The sequence below is a fragment of the Leucoraja erinacea genome, chromosome 2, assembly GCF_028641065.1.
Source record: "Leucoraja erinacea ecotype New England chromosome 2, Leri_hhj_1, whole genome shotgun sequence".
Taxonomy (NCBI): Eukaryota; Metazoa; Chordata; class Chondrichthyes; order Rajiformes; family Rajidae; genus Leucoraja; species Leucoraja erinaceus.
This window is the reverse complement of record NC_073378.1, coordinates 103,341,949-103,359,777: the sequence shown is the minus strand read 5'-3', so window position 1 is coordinate 103,359,777 and position 17,829 is coordinate 103,341,949. Positions and strand designations below refer to the sequence as shown.

The following is a 17,829-nucleotide window of genomic DNA, read 5'->3' as shown; positions in this document are numbered from 1 at the left end:
AGCTCTTGCTGACGTCACCACTCTGTCATTGATCCTCCCGGGTGACGTCACCCCTGGCACCCGCCTATTTGTAGACAGGCGTGATGACGTATCAAATTACGGCGACCGCCGTCAAATCACGTCAGAGCCTGCAAGTTGACAAGTTGGAGGCGCCGTCCATTTGCCCACGGACGTTTGTTTTCAAACTGAAACTTGATTTTAAACGGATTTTGTTCGGCGTTGGCTGGTGGTGGAAGACGTTGGCGGTTCCAGTTTCCTTCAGCTGTGGCCGGCATGCGGGGCGCTGTCTGCGGCCGGTCGGAGTGACGACGCTCGCGGTAGGTCCCCGCGCCCGGGCGGCCGTTTAACCGTCACCGTCACCGTAGCGCGCGCGTGCGTGCGGGCCGAACCGGGCCGGGCCGGGGTTCCAGCGGCCAACCTCAACCTGCTGCTGGCGGGTGAACAACACTGTGGAGGGAGGAGCTGCACATGCTGGTTTATACCGAAGATAGACAAAATACTGGAGCGGGACAGGCAGCATCTCTGGAGAGAAGGAATAGGTGACGTTTCGGGTAGAGACTCTGCTTCAGACGGAGACTCAGGGGAAAGGGAAACGAGAGATATAGACGGCGGTACGGAGAGATATACATAGAACAAATTAATGAAAGATATACAAAAAGCAACGATGGTGGAGCCCACAATGGTCCATTTTGGGCTAATGAGTTATGTAGACAACGAAACCGCCATTCAATATGATCATGGGTTATCATCTAAAATCAGTACCTCGTTCCTGTTTTTTCCCCCTATATCCCTTGATTCTTAAGATCCCATCTCATCCTTTTAAATTCCAGTGCCCAGTCGATCCATTCTTTCATCATATGTCAGTCACGCCATCCCGGGAATTAACCTGGTGAATCTACGCTGCATTCCCTCAATAATAATGTCCTTCCTCAAATTAGGAGACCAAAATTGCACACAATACTCCAGGTGCCGCCTCACCAGGGACCTGTACAACTGCAGTAGGATCTCCTTGCTCCTAAACTCAAATCCTCATGCAATGAAGGCCAATTTGCCATTAGCTTTCTTCACTGCCTGCTGAACTTGCATGCTTACTTTCAGTTTCTGATGTACAAGCACACCCAGGTCTTGTGTAAGAAGTAACTGTAGATACTGGTTTAAACCGAAGATGGACACAAAAAGCTGGAGTAACTCAGCGGGACAGGCAGCATGTCTGGAGAGAGGGAATGGGTGACGTTTCGGGTCGAGTCCTTTCTTCAGATAATAATCTTCCTGTCCTTGCCACCAAAGTAAATAACCTCACATTTATCCGCACTTTACTGCATCTACCATGCATCTGCCCACTCACCCGATCTATCCAAGTCACCTTGCAGCCTCCAAGCATCCTCATCGCAGCTCAGACTGCCACCCAGCTTTGTCATCCGCAAACCTGCAGATGTCACATTTAATTCCCTCGTTTAAATTGTTAATATATTTTGTAAACAACTGGGGTCCCAGCAACGGACCTTGCAGCACCCCACTATTCACTGTCTGCCATACTGAAAAGGACCCGTTAATTCCTACTCCTTGCTTCTTGTCTGCCAACCTGTCTTTTACCTATCTGCACATCTGGACGCCCGCAGCGATGGCTGCGGAGAGTTGAGGTCCCGACCACGGGGGAAAATGGAGGAGGACTGGCCAAATTTTGTGCCTTCCACCACAGTGATGAATGCTGTGGTAGATGTTTGTGTTAAATATTTATTGTGTATTGTGTGTTCTTTATCATTGTACCGCTGCTGGCAAATTCATTTCACTTGCACTTTATGTGCAATGTGACGAATAGAACCGAATTGTATTGTAAACCAGTTCTCTATCCATGTTAATACCCAACCCCCAATACCATGTGCTCTAATTTTGCACACTAACCTCTTGTGTGCAACCTTATCAAACAAAGGCCTTTTGAAAGTCCAGATACACTACATCCACTGGCTCTCCCTTATCTATTCTACTTGTTACATCCTCAAAAAATTCCAGAAGATTAGTTTAGCATGATTTCCCCTTCATAAATCCATGCTGACTTTGATCGATCCCGGCACTGCTTTCCAAATGCGCTGCTATAACATCTTTAATAATCGACTAGCATCTTCCCCACTACAGATGTAAGGCTAACTGGTCAATAATTTCCCGTTTTCTCTCTCCCTCCTTTCTTAAAATATTGGGTTACATTGGCTACCCTCCAATCCACAGGAACTGATCCAGAGTCGAGAGAACTCCATTGGAAAATGTTCACCAATGCATCCATGGTTTCTAGGGCCATCTCCCCGAGTACTCTGAGATGCAGACCATCAGGCCCTGGGGATTTATCTGCCTTCAGTCCCAACAGTTTGCCCAACACCATTTCCTGACTAATGAGTATTCCCTTAAGTTTCTCCCTCTCACTAGATCCTCAGTCCCCCAGTATTTCTAGGAGATTGTATGTGTCTTCCTTAGTGAAAACAGACCAAAGTACTTGTTCTGCCATTTCTTTGTTTCCCCATTATAAATGCACCTGTCTCTGACTGCAAGGGACCTACATTTGTCTTCATTAATCTTTTCCTTTTTCATATCTAAAGAAGCTTTGAGTCCGTTTTTATATTCCCTGCAAGCTTTCTTTCAAGCTCCCCCCCCCTCTTAATTAACCCCTTTGTCTTCTGTTGAGTTCTAAATTTCCCACAATCCTTCGGATTGCTGCTTCCTCTGGCCAATTTATATTCATTTTCCTTGGATTTAACACTATTCTTTATTTCCCTTGTTAGCCACGGTTGAGCCGCCTTCCCAGTTTTTTTTTGCCAGACAGGGAAGAACAATTTTTGGAGTCCATCCATGTGACCTTTAAATCTTTACCATTGCATCTCCGTCAACTCTTTAAGTATAATTCGCCAGTCTATCCTAGCCAATTCCCATCTCATACTTTCAAAGTCTCCTTTCTTTTTCAGGACCCTAGTCTCTGAATTAACAGTGTCATTTTCCATCCTAATGTAGAATTCCAACAAATTATGCCTACTGTTGCCCAGGGGACTTTGCACAACAAGATCCCTAACTAATCCTTCCTCATTAGAGACCCAGTCTCAGATGGTCTGTCCTCTAGTCAGTTCTTCTACATATTGCTTTAAAAAACCATCCCCTATACATTCCAGGAAATCCTCGTTCTCAGCACTGTTACCAATTTGGTTGGCCCAATCTATATGTAGATTAAAGTCACCCATGATAACTGCTATACCTTTGCTACACTCATCCTTAATTTCCTGCTTGATGCTATCCCCAACTTCCCTACTGCTGTTTGGTGGGCTGTATTCCACTCCAACAAACGTTTTCTGCCCATGGCTATTTCGCAGTTCTACCCATACTGATTCTACAGCATCCAAGCTAATGTCTCTCGTTGCTATTGCATTAATCTCCTCTTTAACCAGCAATGCCACCGCATCTTCCTATCTGTCTATCCTTCCTGAATATCGAATAACACTGCATGTTTAGCTCTCAGCCTTTGTCTCCTTGGAGCCACGTCTCCATAATTCCAACCATATCATATTCCTTAACTACTAACTGTACATTAAATTCATCTACCTTATTACAAATGCTCCTTGCATTAAGGCACAAAGCTTTCAGGTTTGTTTTTCTTATCTCCCTTCTACCTTTTGCTTCTGTCGTCCTTTTATGTCCCTCTGTCTCCTTGATTTGGCTCCCATCCCCCTACCCTGTTAGTTTAAACATGCCCTTTCCTACACTCTCTTTCCCATTAACTGCACGCATACGCTTCCACACCGACTTCACCCCTCCACTGTTTAGTTTAAACCCACCCATGTAGCACTAGTAAACCTGCCTGCCAGAATGTCAGTCCCCCTCCAATTAAGGTGCAATTTGTCCCTTTTTTACTGGTCACCCCTGCCCAGAAGTGATCCCAGTGATCTAGAAATCTAAATCCCTGCTTCCTGCACCAACTCCTCAGCCACACATTCAGATCCCATATCTCCCTGTTCCTACCTTCACTAGCATGTGGGTTACACAGAAAAGCTGGAGAAACTCAGCGGGTGCAGCAGCATCTATGGAGCGAAGGAAATAGGCAACGTTTCGGGCCGAAACCCTGCTTCAGACTGATCAGGGGTGGGGGTGGGTGGGGACAAGAAAGGGAAAAGGAGGAGTAGCCGGAAGGCTGGAGGGTGGGAGGAGACAGCAGGGGAGCTGAGGAAGGGGAGGAGACAGCAAGGACTAACAGAATTGGGAGAAGTCGATGTTCATGCCCCCGGGATGCAGACTCCCCAAACGGAATATGAGGTGCTGTTCCTCCAATTTCCGGTGCTGCTCGCTGTGGCCATGGAGGAGACCCAGGACAGAGAGGTCGGAGATGGAGTGGGAGGGGGAGTTGAAGTGCTGAGCCACCGGGAGGTCAGCTTGGTTATTGCGGACCGAGCGGAGGTGTTCGGCGAAACGATCGCCCAACCTCCGCTTGGTCTCACCGATATAGATCTGCTGACATCTACTGGAAGCAACCCAGAGATAACCTCCCTAGAAGTCCTGGTTTTCAGCCCCCTACCTAGTTCTCTATACTAAAGTTGCAGAACCTCCTTCTTACCCACGTCATTTGTGCCTACATGCAAAACTACTTCCGGCTGTTCAACTTCTTTGACGAGGGTGTTCTTTAGTCAGACTGAGACATCTTGGACTCTGGCACCTCTGGAAACACACCTTCCTTGAGTCTCGCCTGTCGTCATAGAAGCTCTTGTCCGCATCTCTGATAATGGAGTCACCCACCACTATGCCTCTCCCTGTCGCCAGTCGAGCCTCAGCAGCAGGATTCGTGTCACAAACCTGTCCGCCGCTCGGACTGGAAGAGTCGTCTGCCCCGACAGCTCCCAAGAGGATGTACCTTTTTTCAAGAGGCACTTCCACCGAGGTCTCCTGCAATAGTTTCATCCCTTCCTCTCTGTCTCTAACCGTTGCACCTCTTGTACTCTTGGAGTGACGACCTGACTGTAGGTCCTGTCCAGGAAGCTTTCGTCTTCCCGGATGGACCGTAGGTCATCCAGCTGCTGCTCCAGTTCTCTAACTCAGTACTTGAGGAGCTGCATCTGGACACAATTCCCACAGGTGTGGTGGTGAGTGACATCAGCAGTGCCCCTGACTTCCCACACCCTGCAACAAATGCACTGCAGTAATATTCATGCCATCACATCAATAAGTTTAAATATTTAAACTAAATTAAACACATATAACTGAATAAATGTAGCCTCCTCATCAAAGACGCTTGAGCCAAAGACTTACACTTTACCTCGCTTCAATAAGGCAGCCCCCAACAGGTCACTCAGCTACACCCACACTTAATTTTATCTAATCAAGACAACTATCCACTCAACTAATTAAGATGTCTCAGCCAATCCACTCAACTAATAAGGATGTCTCAGCAAACCCCTCCATTGCTGGTCTGGCTGCTACTCCTCTGACTACTTCAGACTCCCAACTACTCAATATTCATACCAACGAGTTGTAAGCTGCCCAAGCAAAATATTAGGTGCTGTTCCTCCTATTTGCGTTTGGCCTATTTTGCTTCTGTAAATATTTGCATAATGTCGGAATAAAATTGTCACAGTACATGATATGGTGCTTAATTGGCGACGTACAAAATATATTTCTTTAAGTACAACATAATTCATTGTTTAATCGCTGATTTTGCAACAAACAACAACATTTTGAAAGTCACTTTAAATCTGTTAAAGAGTGACATGTATCATCATTTATCTTAATTTTATATTGGACTGAATGGTTGGTTTGTGAGTTGATGGGAGAGTAGTTGGGTTGCTGCATTACAGCGCCAGACACCTGGGTTTGATAATGTCTACGGGTGCTTGTCTGTACAAACTTTGTAAGTTCTCCATGTGACTGCGTGGGTTTTCTCTGGGATCTCCGGTTTTCACCCAGACTTAAACGTTTGAAGGTTAATTGGCTTTGTACAATTGCATAAATGTCCGTGGTGTGTAGGATAGTGCTAGTGCACAGGATGATCGTAGGTCGGCGTGGACGGAAGGGCCTGTTTCTGTTCTGTATCTCTAAACTAAACTAAATATAGATTTGTAATTGTGTTAATAATTCAGAGGATATTGATTTTCACTAATTAGGCCATAATTAGGTTTCATAAAAGAGAAAACAGAGACAACGATTAATCATCTCCAGAGAGGAAATGTTAGGCTGTTGCTTATCATTGTGTATACTCCCTGGTCAATTTGTCCCTTCCCACACAAACCCCCCTCTCCCCTGGTACTTTCCCTTGCAACTGCAGGAAATCATAAGTTCATAAGTTCATTTATTGTCACATACACCAATTGGTGTAGTGAAATTCACTGGTCGGTGCTAGGAAATGCTACACTTGTCACTTTCTCTTCCCCCTCGACTCCATCTAAGGACCCAAGCAGTCTTTCCAGGTGAGGCAGAGGTTCACCTGCACCTCCTCCAACCTCATCTATTGCAACCGCTGTTCTCGGTGTCAACTGCTCTACATCGTTGAGACCAAGCGCAGGCTGGCCGATTGCTTTGCCCAACACCTCAGCTCGCATTAACCAACCTGATCTCCCGGTGGCTCAGCACTTCAACTCCCCCTCCCATTCCAAATCTGACCTTTCTGTCCTGGGCCTCCTACATGGCCAGAGTGAGTCCCACCGCAAATTGGAGGAGCAGCACCTCATATTTCGCTTGGGTAGTTTACACCCCAGTGGTATGAATATTGACTTCTCCAATTTCAGGTAGTCCATGCTTTCTCCCTCCTTCCCCTCCCCTTCCCCTCCCCTTCCCAGCTCTCCCACAGCCTACTGTCTCCACTTTCATTCTTCTTCCCGCCCCCCTACCCCCACCCCCACATCAGTCTGAAGAAGGGTCTCGACCCGAAACGTCACCTATTTCTTCGCTCCAGAGATGCTGCCTCACCCGCTGAGTTTCTCCAGCATTTTGTATACCTGAGAAACTGATGAGATAGATTTGCTGCGGGGCTGCCACGTGGGTATTTGTTTTGTGACAATTTCTGCATGATTGATGTGAAACCCCTGGTTTAACTAGATGTTGCCCTTCATTGGCCGATGTTTTTAATTAAATATATTGCCAGGCTGCTTCATTTTTGATGTGAACTGTTTGGGTTGCGAACAGTTTTTGAGAAGGGATTCCAGAAAAAACCCACACTTCAGTGAGCACGGTCATGGTCAATGAACAGGAGTTGATGTGAGTTAGGATGCTGTCTGCAGAATTTCGTTGAGCTCAAATTCAACTGAAAACTAAAGGAATGCACAGGAGAGCATTGGATTTGTCAAGTCAAAATGAATTATAGGTGGTATGGTGATGGAGTCGAATGTTCTCACTGCTGAAACTGATCAGCCCCCAACCTCCATTCCACCATCAGCTGTTCTTTTATTTCAATATGTATTACAAAGAAGCTTTTACTCATCCAGTATTGAAAGAATGATGGGCAAACTGTCAAACCAAAGTTGGGGACACAAGACTGCAGTTGCTGGAATCTTGAGCAAAAAAGAAAATCAAAGTGCTGGAGGAACTCAGCAAGCCAGGCTCCCTCCACAGATGAAGTGCTGAGTTCTTCCAGCATCTTTAAAAAAAAATCATAGTTGTGATTTGGTAGTTTAGTGAGAAGGCAATGAAGTAAGTATTTGTTGCTATGTGTGCAAAATCTGATTGGTTTGTAATGGGCAACTTGAAGCAGCGTGCTGCTGGCGGATTGGTTATTATGGATTGGTTATAACCACTATTGGGGGACATGCATTTTTTTGTTTTCCTTCTATCCCTTTTTCTTTTACCTTGTTGTGGTTGTACACTTCCCTGATTTACCTAATTGTTCTTCTTTTCACATATGTATAAAACACTCCTGCAGTGCAGTCTTTATGTTTCCATTGCCAGTTGGTTATTCATGTAATTATTAAGCCCTAACCCAAAAATAACGTGATTTAAAATTTAAATCTGAAGCACACATCGATCCACTTATTTTGGTTTCAGCTTTTTCAGTCAATGTTAAAAATTACTCTGAGTAAGTTGAGTAGGTATTTTTTGTTTTCCTTCTTAACTTAATAATACTAATAAGATATTTTATTGTCATTGCACAGAGGTACGAGACATGGTATGCAGCTTCCATCCGATGTAATAAGTTAGCTAAAAATGTAGACACCCAGAGAAACAAGATTTAAAAAAAAACAGTTCTAACAGTATAAAGTGCAAATAGGTCTGTGCCGGGTCGATGTGCGACGTGACCATCCAAGGGTCATGGGGGGGGGGCACTCAGCAGGGCCGGTTCAGAGCAGCTATAGCTCTGGGGATGAAGCTGTTCCTAAGCCTGGAGGTGCGGGCGTAGAAGACCTTGTAACGTCTGCCGGATGGTAGAAGTTCGAACAGACTATTGCAAGGGTGTGAGGAGTCTTTGTGAATGCTGATGGCCTTCCTGAGGCAGCGTGTATAGTAGATGCCCTCCAAGGCTGGTAGCTGTGTCCCAATTATCTTCTGCGCTCTGTGGATGACCCGCTGAAAAGCTCTCCTCTCCGCCTCCGTGCAACTGAGATATCACACAGAGATGCCATATGTTAGGATGCACTCTGTGGTGCAGCGGTAGAAGGTTGTCAGCAGCTGTTGGGGCAGACCAGTCTTTTTCAGTATTCTCAGGAAGAACAGTCGTTGCTGTGCCTTCTTGACCAGAGCAGCGGTGTTGGTGGACCATGTGAGGTCCTCTGAAAAGTGTGTGCCCAGAAACCTAAAGCTGGACACTCTCTCCACACTGTCCCCGTTGATAGAGATTGGGGCGTATTTTCCATTATGTGTCCTTCTGAAGTTGATAATCAGCTTCTTGGTCTTTAGGGGCAGGTTGATATCTGAGCACCAGTCCGCCAGGTTCTGCACCTCCGCTCTGTAGTGTGTTTCACCACGGTTGGTGATCAGTCTGATCACCATTGTGACGTCTGCAAACTTGTCAATGGTGTTGGTGTCTTATGCAGGAACACAGTCGTGTGAGAAGAGGGAGTAGAGCTCAGTACACAGCCATGTGGTGTGCCAGTGCTCAGGGTGATAGTGGAGGACAGGTGCGGGCCCAGTCTCACTGCCTGCGGTCGCTCCGTCAGGAAATTCAGGATCCAGTCGCATATCGACGAACTGAGGCCTAGCTGGTGGAGTTTGGTGGTGAGCTTGGTGGGGATGACCGTGTTGAAGACAGGGCTATGAAAAGTATCCTCACGTACGTGCCCTGCCTTTCCAGGTGAGTCAGGGCAGTGTGAAGAGCCAGAGAGATGGCATCCTCTGTGGATCTTTTTGCCCTGTATGCAAATTGATGTGAGTCCAGTGAGGCAGGGATGCTGGATTTGATGTGGGAGAGGACCAGCCTTTCAAAGCACTTCATGGTTATAGGTGTTAAGGCAATCGGACGGTAGTCGTTCAGGTTGGTGATTTTTGTCTTTTTCGGCTGGATTTAAAGGCATTGTTGCATGCCCTTAGCAGATTCTGTACCTCCTTGTTCATCCATGGTTTCCGGTTTGGGAACATCTTAATTTCCTTGTCCACTGTGACAAACACCACACAGCAGTTGATGTAGGAGAGCACTTTGGATGTGTACTCCTCCAAGTCTACCTCTGTACCACTGGTAGCCTGTTGTGCAAACAGGTAACTTTATTGCAGACTTAATTTTAATCAATCTACTCGATGGGAATTGCAGTAAAAACAAATTCAGGGCTCGAAATTAGCGGTTGCCAATTGCGACCTTCAGTCCCGCCGGGCAACCTAAAAGCCATGCCATTTTGCCCGGCTTGACAAGCACCCAGGACACCTATCGTTTAATTCTGAGCGGCTCCCCTCTCTATCTCTCTGTCATTTTCCATCTCCGCCCGCCACCCGTATCCGTGTCTCCGCTCTCCGCTCGCTCCTCATCCGCCGGCACGGCAGGCCACCTTACACATGTGCACTGCCATGGCCTTCTCATCCTCCCCCTCCACATGCGCACTGCCTGCACACCCTCCCCCTCCACATGCGCACTGCCTGCACATCCTCCCCCTCCACATGCGCACTGCCTGCACATCCTCCCCCTCCACATGCGCACAACCGCGGCCAGCACCAAAGATCCTATAGTGAGGATCTTTGGCCATCACATCATCGGCCATGGTTGTACGCATGTGCCGCCTTGCACATGCGCACTGCCACTGCAACTGGTCGGCGTCAGTCACTTTCTCCCTCCCTTTGCATTGTGGGAGATCTGGCCGCCTTTGCAGTCTGGTCGCCACCTCGCCGCGACTGCTGAAAACCAACGCAGAATCACTCGCTGGAGCTGGAGTAACTCTTGCTTCTTGGTTTCCTGGTCCTCCAAAAATATTCGAAATGGAATTTAAACAGGAGTGGACCCACCACCACCAAACTCCAAACTCTGAAAAATAACAGCCTATTGCATTTTATCTGTTTATTTATTGCGTGTATATATATATGGTCTATGGTATATAGATACACTGAACTTTTATCTCTTGTTCTGTATTATGTTTACATATTCTGTTGTGCTGCTGCAAGCAAGAATTTCATTGTTCTATTTGGGACACATGACAATAAAACTCTCTTGACTCTTGACTTGGACTTAAACAAAAAAGGGTTCTTGAGGAAAAAAATACCTTAAATTTAATTGCGTCTGGTTGGGTACCTATAGTAGGGTGAAGACTATTCCATGCTTTAATTGTGCGGGGGAATTCCATGGAGCAGCTAGCATCTCTGGATAGAAGAAATTGGGTGATGTTTCGGGTAGAGACCCTTCTTTAGATTTCCTCTGGTTTTAGTGTTTTTAGTTTAATTTAAAGATACAGGGTGGAAACAGGCCCTTCGGCCCACCGAGTCCACGCCGACCACCGATCACCCGTACACTAGTTCTATTCCACACATTAGCGACGTACGTCAAGAGTCAAGAGTGTTTTATTCTCTCGCGTCCCAGTTAGGACAATGAAATCCTTACTTGAGCAGCACAACAGAATATGTAAACATAGTACTCTGTAAACACAATGTTATAAATGAAAAAACAAAACAGTGTATATTTATATATGAATATATAACAAACACACACACACACACACACAACACGCACACACACACACACACACACACACACACACACACACACACACAATTTCCCTCCTGGGATTAATAAAGTTATATCGTATAGTATTGTGCGTGTAGGGAGGAACTGCAGATGCTGGTTTAAACTGAAGATAGACACAAAAAGCTGGAGTAACAACAGGTCAGACAGAATCTTCTGGACAAAAGGAAAATATTATGTTTTGGGTTGGGTCTGTAAAAGGTTCCTGCACACATTTGGAATGTGGAAGGAAACAAGAGCACCCGGAGAAAACCCATGCGATCAAAAGGAAAAGGAGCAAACTCCATACAGACAGCACCCATATTCAGGATCAATTCCGGGTCTCTGGAATTTTAGGCAGCAATTTTATGGCCAATGTACTGCCCCATAGTCTTGAACTGAATTACAACATACAGTAGCTGTAAAGGGAGACATAGCGTCACTTAGAGATTTTAGACTGAAAATGGATAGTTCCCTTTTTTTGGTAACCAAAGTTATCAACGTATAATTTTTTGTGTGTTGGAAAATAAAATATAGTGGCACAGCTGGTGGACTTGCTGCTTCACACGCCAGAGATCTGTGTTCGACCCCGTCCTCTGGCACTGTCTCTGGCACATTCTCCCTGCAAGCATGTTGGTTTCCTCCCACATCCCAGAGACGCATTGGCTTTGTAGGTTAACTTGTCTCTGTAAAATTGCCCCTAATGTGCAGGGAGTGGGTGAGGAAAGTGGGATAACAGAACTTGTGTGAATGGGTAGACAAAAATGCTGGTGAAACTCAGCTGCTGAGGCAGCAACTATGGAGCGAAGGAAATAGGCGACGTTTCGTGTTGAGACTCTTCTTCAGACTGATGTGATGGTGCGGGTGGGCGGGTGGATTGAAGAAAGAAAGAGAAGCGGAGACAGTGGGCTGAGGGAGAGCTGGGAAGCGGAGGAGAAAGCAGGAGGAGAAAGCCTCTCCTGAAATTGGAGAAGTCAATGTTCATACCGCTGTGGTGTAAACTGCCCGAGCAAAATATGAGGTGCTGCTCCTCCAATTTACGGTGGGCCTTACTTTGGCCATGGAGGAGGCCCAGGACAGAAAGGTCGGATTCGGAATGGGAGGGGGAGTTGAAGTGTTGAGCCACCGGGAGATCAGGTTGGTTATTGCGAACCGAGTGGAGATGTTGGGCAAAGCGATTGCCAAGCCTACGCTCGGTCTCACCGATGTAGAGCAGCTGACACCTAAAGCAGCGGATGCAATAGATGAGGTTGGAGGAGGTGCAGGGGACCCTCTGCCGCACCTGGAAAGACGGCTTGGGTCCTTGAATGGAGTCAAGGGGGGAGGTAAAGCGACAAGTGTAGCATTTCCTGCGGTTGCATGGGAAAGTGCCAGGAGAGGGGGTGGTTTGGGTGGGAAGGAACTAAATGACCAGGGAGTTGCGGAGGGAGCGGTCTCTGCGGAAAGCCGACGGGAGGAGATGGTAGCATCTATGGAGCGAAGGAATAGGCGATGTTGCGGGTCGAGACCCTTCTTCAGACTGATGTCGGGGGGGGGTGGTCAGGAAAAAGAAAGGAAGAGGCGGAGACAGTAGTCTGTGGGAGATCTGGGAATGGGAGGGGAAGGAGGGAGAAAGCAAGGACTACTTGCTGCTGGCGCGGACAATGCGGCCACGGTGTACTGGTCCTTGCTGTTTTGTATGTGTTTGTTCGTTTGTGTCGTCTGTGAAAACCCTATAAAGAACATACGTTCTCTCAAGAACAAAGTGGATGAACTGCAACTCCTGCATCGGACAAACAAGGACTTCTCTCGAGCCGCTGCCCTGTGTTTCACCGAGACCTGGCTGTGTGAGTCGACCCCGGACAGCGCGCTGCAACTGGCTGGCTTCCAACTTCACAGAACGGATCGCGAAGTGGAGGCAGCGGGGAAATCGAGAGGCGGTGGAATATGCTTCTATACCAACCAGGGCTGGTGCAGCGACACCACATTACTGTCAAATTTCTGCTCACCCAACCTAGAATCCTTCTTTATAAACTGCAAACCCTTCTACTCTCCGAGGACATTTAACTCCTTTATTCTCGCTGGAGTTTACATTCCCCCCCCCCCCCCCCCCCCCCCCCAAGCCTGCGTACGTGAGGTGCAAACACAACTCGCTGACCAGGTAATGAGGGTAGAGAGTGACTCAATGGTCATTGTTTTGGGGAACTTTAACGAAGCTAACCTCAGCTGTGACGTTCCAAAATACAGACTTCATGTTACCTGCCCCACCAGAGGGGAGAGAACACTCGATCACTGTTATACAGCAATTAAGAACGCATATCGCTCTGTTCCCCGGGCGGGTCTGGGTCTCTCTGATCATTGTCTAGTTCACCATATTCCGACCTACAGGCAGAAGCTAAAAGCTGCTAAGCCTGTTGTCAGAACAACGGAAAGATGGACAAGTGAGGGCATTGAGAACCTAGAATCCTGCTTTGACTGCACGGATTGGAATGTGTTCAGGGGAAGCAACCACAAGCCTCGATGAGTATACGGACACCGTATCATCATATGTTAGCTTTTGCGAGGACAGTTGCATTCCAATTAAGACCCGGACATGGTTCAACAACAACACGCCCTGGTTCACTGCAGAACTCAGACAGCTCCGACGGTCTAAAGAGGAGGCCTACAGGAGCGGGGATCCAGACCTCTACAGACAGGCCAAGTACAAGCTGAGAAGAGGAATCAGAGCTGCCAAGGAAAGGTACTCTGAGAAGTTCAGGAGCAAGTTCTCAGCTAGTGACTCTTCTTCAGTTTGGAAGGGCTTGCAAGAACTTACCAGCTACAAGAGGAAAGCCCCCCGCTCTGGACAATCGTCAGCTGATCAACGACCTGAATGAATTTTACTGCAGGTTTGAAAATCAGAAACGTAACCCTGGTACCCCCTCCCCAACCAACACAGCCAGACCCCAGACTATAAAGAATGGACCCTGCACCCGCTCCTTCCCATTCACCACTTCACACCTACTTAAGGCAAGACTCCCGTATGAAATGACTGGACAGTTTCCCACCCCAGCCAACACTTCACAGCCTGACCTCAGTCTGCAAAGACTGGGCCCTTCTACACCCACCCCCCTTCAATCACCACCTCACATCCAATCACCCACACCCTCTGTGCTGGACAACATCACTTATCCAATATCAACAATAAAAAAAGAGGAGGTGACAATAGCCAATAGGTGCAGGAGTAGGCCATTTGGCCCTTCGAACCAGCACCACCATTCAATGAGATCATGGCTGATCATCCCCAATCAGTACCCCGTTCCTGCCTTCTCCCCATATCCCCTGACTCCGCTATTTTTAAGAGCCCTATCTAGCTCTCTTGAAAGCATCCAGAGAACCTGCCTCCACCGCCCTCTGAGGTAGAGAATTCCATGGTGGAGAGGTTTTTCAGAGGACAAAAAAGACGGAAATCTCCAGGACCTGACAATGTTTCCCCCTCTACTCTTAAGCTCTGTGTGCCAAACAGCTGGCACCGGTCTATACAGACATTTTAAAACAGTCCCTGCAAACATGTACTGACCCTGCCTGCTACAAAGTCTCCACTATTGTCCCTGTACCCAAAAAGCCAAGGATTACTTGTCTTAATGACTACAGGCCTGTCGCACTGACCTCTGTAGTCATAAAGACACTTGAAAGGCTTTTGCTGGCCAAGCTGAAAAATATCACAAACTCCCTGCTGGACCTTCTGCAGTTTGCATATCGGGCCAATAGATCTGTGGATGATGCAGTCAACCTGAGCCTGCACTTCATCCTACAGACCGCCAGGGGACCTATGCAAGGATTTTTTGTTGTTGATTTTAGCTCTGCATTCAGCACCATTGTGCCAGAGCTACTACACTCCAAACTTTCCGAGTTGACCGTGCCTGAACCCCTCTGTTGGTGGATCACCAGCTTCCTGACAGACAGGAAGCAGCATGTGAGGCTGGGAAAGCACATCCGGACCTGCAAACGCTCAGCATAGGAGCACCGCAAGCTTCTCAAGTTTGCGGACGACACAACCCTGACTGGACAAATCCAGGATGGGGAGGAATCTGCCTACAGACAGGAAGTGTCACAGCTGGCGTCCTGGTGCTGTCGCAACAACCTAGAGCTCAATGCTCTTAAGCCAGTGGAATTGATTGTAGACTTTAGGAGAGCTCCTCCTCCCCTCACCCCACTAAGCATCAACAACATCACAGTCACATCTGTGGAGCATTTTAAGTTCCTGGGAACCATCATCTCCAAGGACCTTAAGTGGGGGGCTACCATCGACTCCACAGTCAAAAAGGCACAACAGAGAATGTACTTCCTACGGCAGCTAAGGAAGCACAATCTGCCACAGGCAATGATGGTCCAGTTCTACACGGCCATTGTAGAGTCTGTTCTCACCTTCTCCATCATGGTCTGGTTTGGCTCAACCACCAAGCACGACACCTGGAGGCTGCAGCGAATCGACCGATCAGCAGAGAAGGTTATTGGCTGCAATCTTCCCTCCATTGATGAACTGTACACTGCAAGGGCCAGGAAGCAAGCGGGCAAGATCATCTCTGACCCCTCTCACCCTGGCCACAAACTCTTTGAATCACTTCCCTCTGGAAGGCGACTCCGGATTGTCAAAGCTGCCACAGCCAGACATAAAAGTAGTTTTTATCCACGAGATGTTGCTCTACTCAACAGCCAAAAATCTGTAGCCTCCCTTTGATCTGGTATTTTGTTGGTTCACATGCTTGATCAATGGTGTTTTATCATTAATGTTTTATTATTATTAATGTTTAGTGTTTAGTAGAGTCATTCGTAACTGTCACTGTATGTCATGTTACTTGTGGGAAGAGCACCAAGGCAAATTCCTTGTATGAATACATGGCCAATAAACTTACTTACTTGCTTACCTGAAATTGAAGAAGTCAATGTTCATACCGCTGGGGTGTAAACTACCCAAGTGAAATATGAGGTGCTGTTCCTCCAATTTGCGGGCATCACTCTGGCCATAGAGGAGGCCCAGGACAGAAAGGTCGGATTCGGAATGGGAGGCGGAGTTGAAGTGCTGAGCCACTGGGAGATCAGGTTGGTTATTGCGAACTGAGTGTAGGTGTTGTGCGAAGCGATTGCCAAGCCTGCACTTGGTCTCACCGAGGTTGATCATACACTGAATAATCCAACCAGAATTTTGTTTGGAAGTGGAAAGAAATAATATAAATTGCATTCATTGCAATGTGTAAAAAGAGATGAGATACAGGTGCACAACTTTTTATCCGGAGTTCTGGAAACCGAAAAGCTCCGAAAACCGGACATTTTTTCCAGGATGTCGTCTGCACACCAAAGCTCGCGTTTGGCGCCAAACTTGACCCGAAACGACCCACGGTCAACCCAGGTCTGTACTACTGTAGCGGCTGCCTCCTCCCCGGAGAACGGGGAGACACTTAAACATCTGTAAATCATTGCTTAAATGTTAGTCAGTTAGTTTGGAGGGCTTTTATGTGAAGGGGGGGGGGGGGGTGAAGGGGGAAACTGTAATTCTTAGTCTCCTACCTGGTCGGAGAGGCGGGGAGCGGGCAATGCCTTACCGGGTCGCCGTGCAGTAAGCTCCGGAGCGCTGTGGCCGCCGACTCCCAACATCGCGGAGCTGGGGCTGCGGGCGGCGCCGGTTGTAGCTCCGACCCCAGCAACTTTACCCCTGGCTGCGAGGCGCTCCAAATCCAGCGCCGCCCGCAGCCGGACACCCGCAGCCCCAGCTCCGCGATGTTGGGAGTCGGCGGCCACAGCGCTCCAGAGCTTACCGCACGGCGACCCGGTAAGGCATTGCCCGCTTCCCGCTGGTATCCCAGCGATGTGGCCGCCGACTCCCAACATCGCAGAGCTGGGGCTACGGGCGTCCGGCCGCGGGCCGCGCTGGATTTGGAGCGCCGCTCAGCCAGGGGTAGAGTTCACCAGGGTTGGAGCTCCAACCGGCGCCGCCCGCGGCCGGACGCCCGCAGCCCCAGCTCCGCGATGTTGGGAGTCGGCGGCCACAGCGCTCCGGAGCTTACTGCACGGCGACCCGGTAAGGCATTGCCCACTCCCCGCCTCTCCGACCAGTTAGGGGACTAAGAATTAAAGTTTTCCCCTTCACCACCCCCACCACATAAAATACCTTCAAACTAACTGACTAACATTTAAGCAATGATTTACAATGATTCCCTGGTCTCCAGGGAGGAGGCAGCCGCCCGCGCTACCTACCTAATCTACGCTAAAAAATCTTCCATTCCGAAATCCGAAAAATTCTGAAATCCGCGAAGTGTCTGGTCCCAAGGCTTTCGGATAAAAGGTTGTGTACCTGTACTGTATTGTAATTTTGCTGCATGTCATTGTGGTATATATCATGTCTTGATTGGTTAATATGTTTAGTTTGTGACTTTATTTGAAGCAGAGATAATATGTGAATGCTTCATTGCGCATAATTTTGACTGGTAACTACGCACTTCGTCCAAGCACATTATCGCACGTGTCATGCAAGCTGTCTTAAATGACCACCTAAAATGTCATTTGGTAACCTAAAAAGCTGCCTAGGTTGCCCGGCTGGCAACAGGGAAAAAAAGTTAAGCGAGAGCCCTGACAATCCAGCATGCATGAGACTTTAGTGCTAGATTGGCAGGCTGGAGTAAATGAAAAGGAGGTTGGTTTGTGTGATGGTCTGGGCTGCATCCTCAATTTGTTGCAATTTCTTGCGGTCTTGAATGGAGCTGTTCCCAAACCAAGCTGTGATTCAT

General features: G+C 47.9%; 1 protein-coding gene across 3 annotated transcripts in view; it reads left to right on the top strand.

Moving 5' to 3' along the window:
• The first annotated feature begins 94 nt into the window (after window positions 1-94).
• umad1 (UBAP1-MVB12-associated (UMA) domain containing 1) overlaps window positions 95-17,829 on the top strand; it is a 54,989-nt gene continuing 37,254 nt past the window's right edge. Inside the window, exon 1 of one of the 3 annotated variants that reach the window (XM_055662154.1) lies at window positions 95-317. Coding sequence is in view for 1 of the 3 variants with exons in the window: in XM_055662137.1 (XP_055518112.1) it covers window positions 469-539 (71 nt within the window). In the remaining 2 variants the exon portion in view is untranslated. Of the gene's footprint in view, window positions 322-388; window positions 540-17,829 lie in introns of those variants that run through there. The other 2 variants (XM_055662144.1, XM_055662137.1) reach the window with 2 other exon arrangements.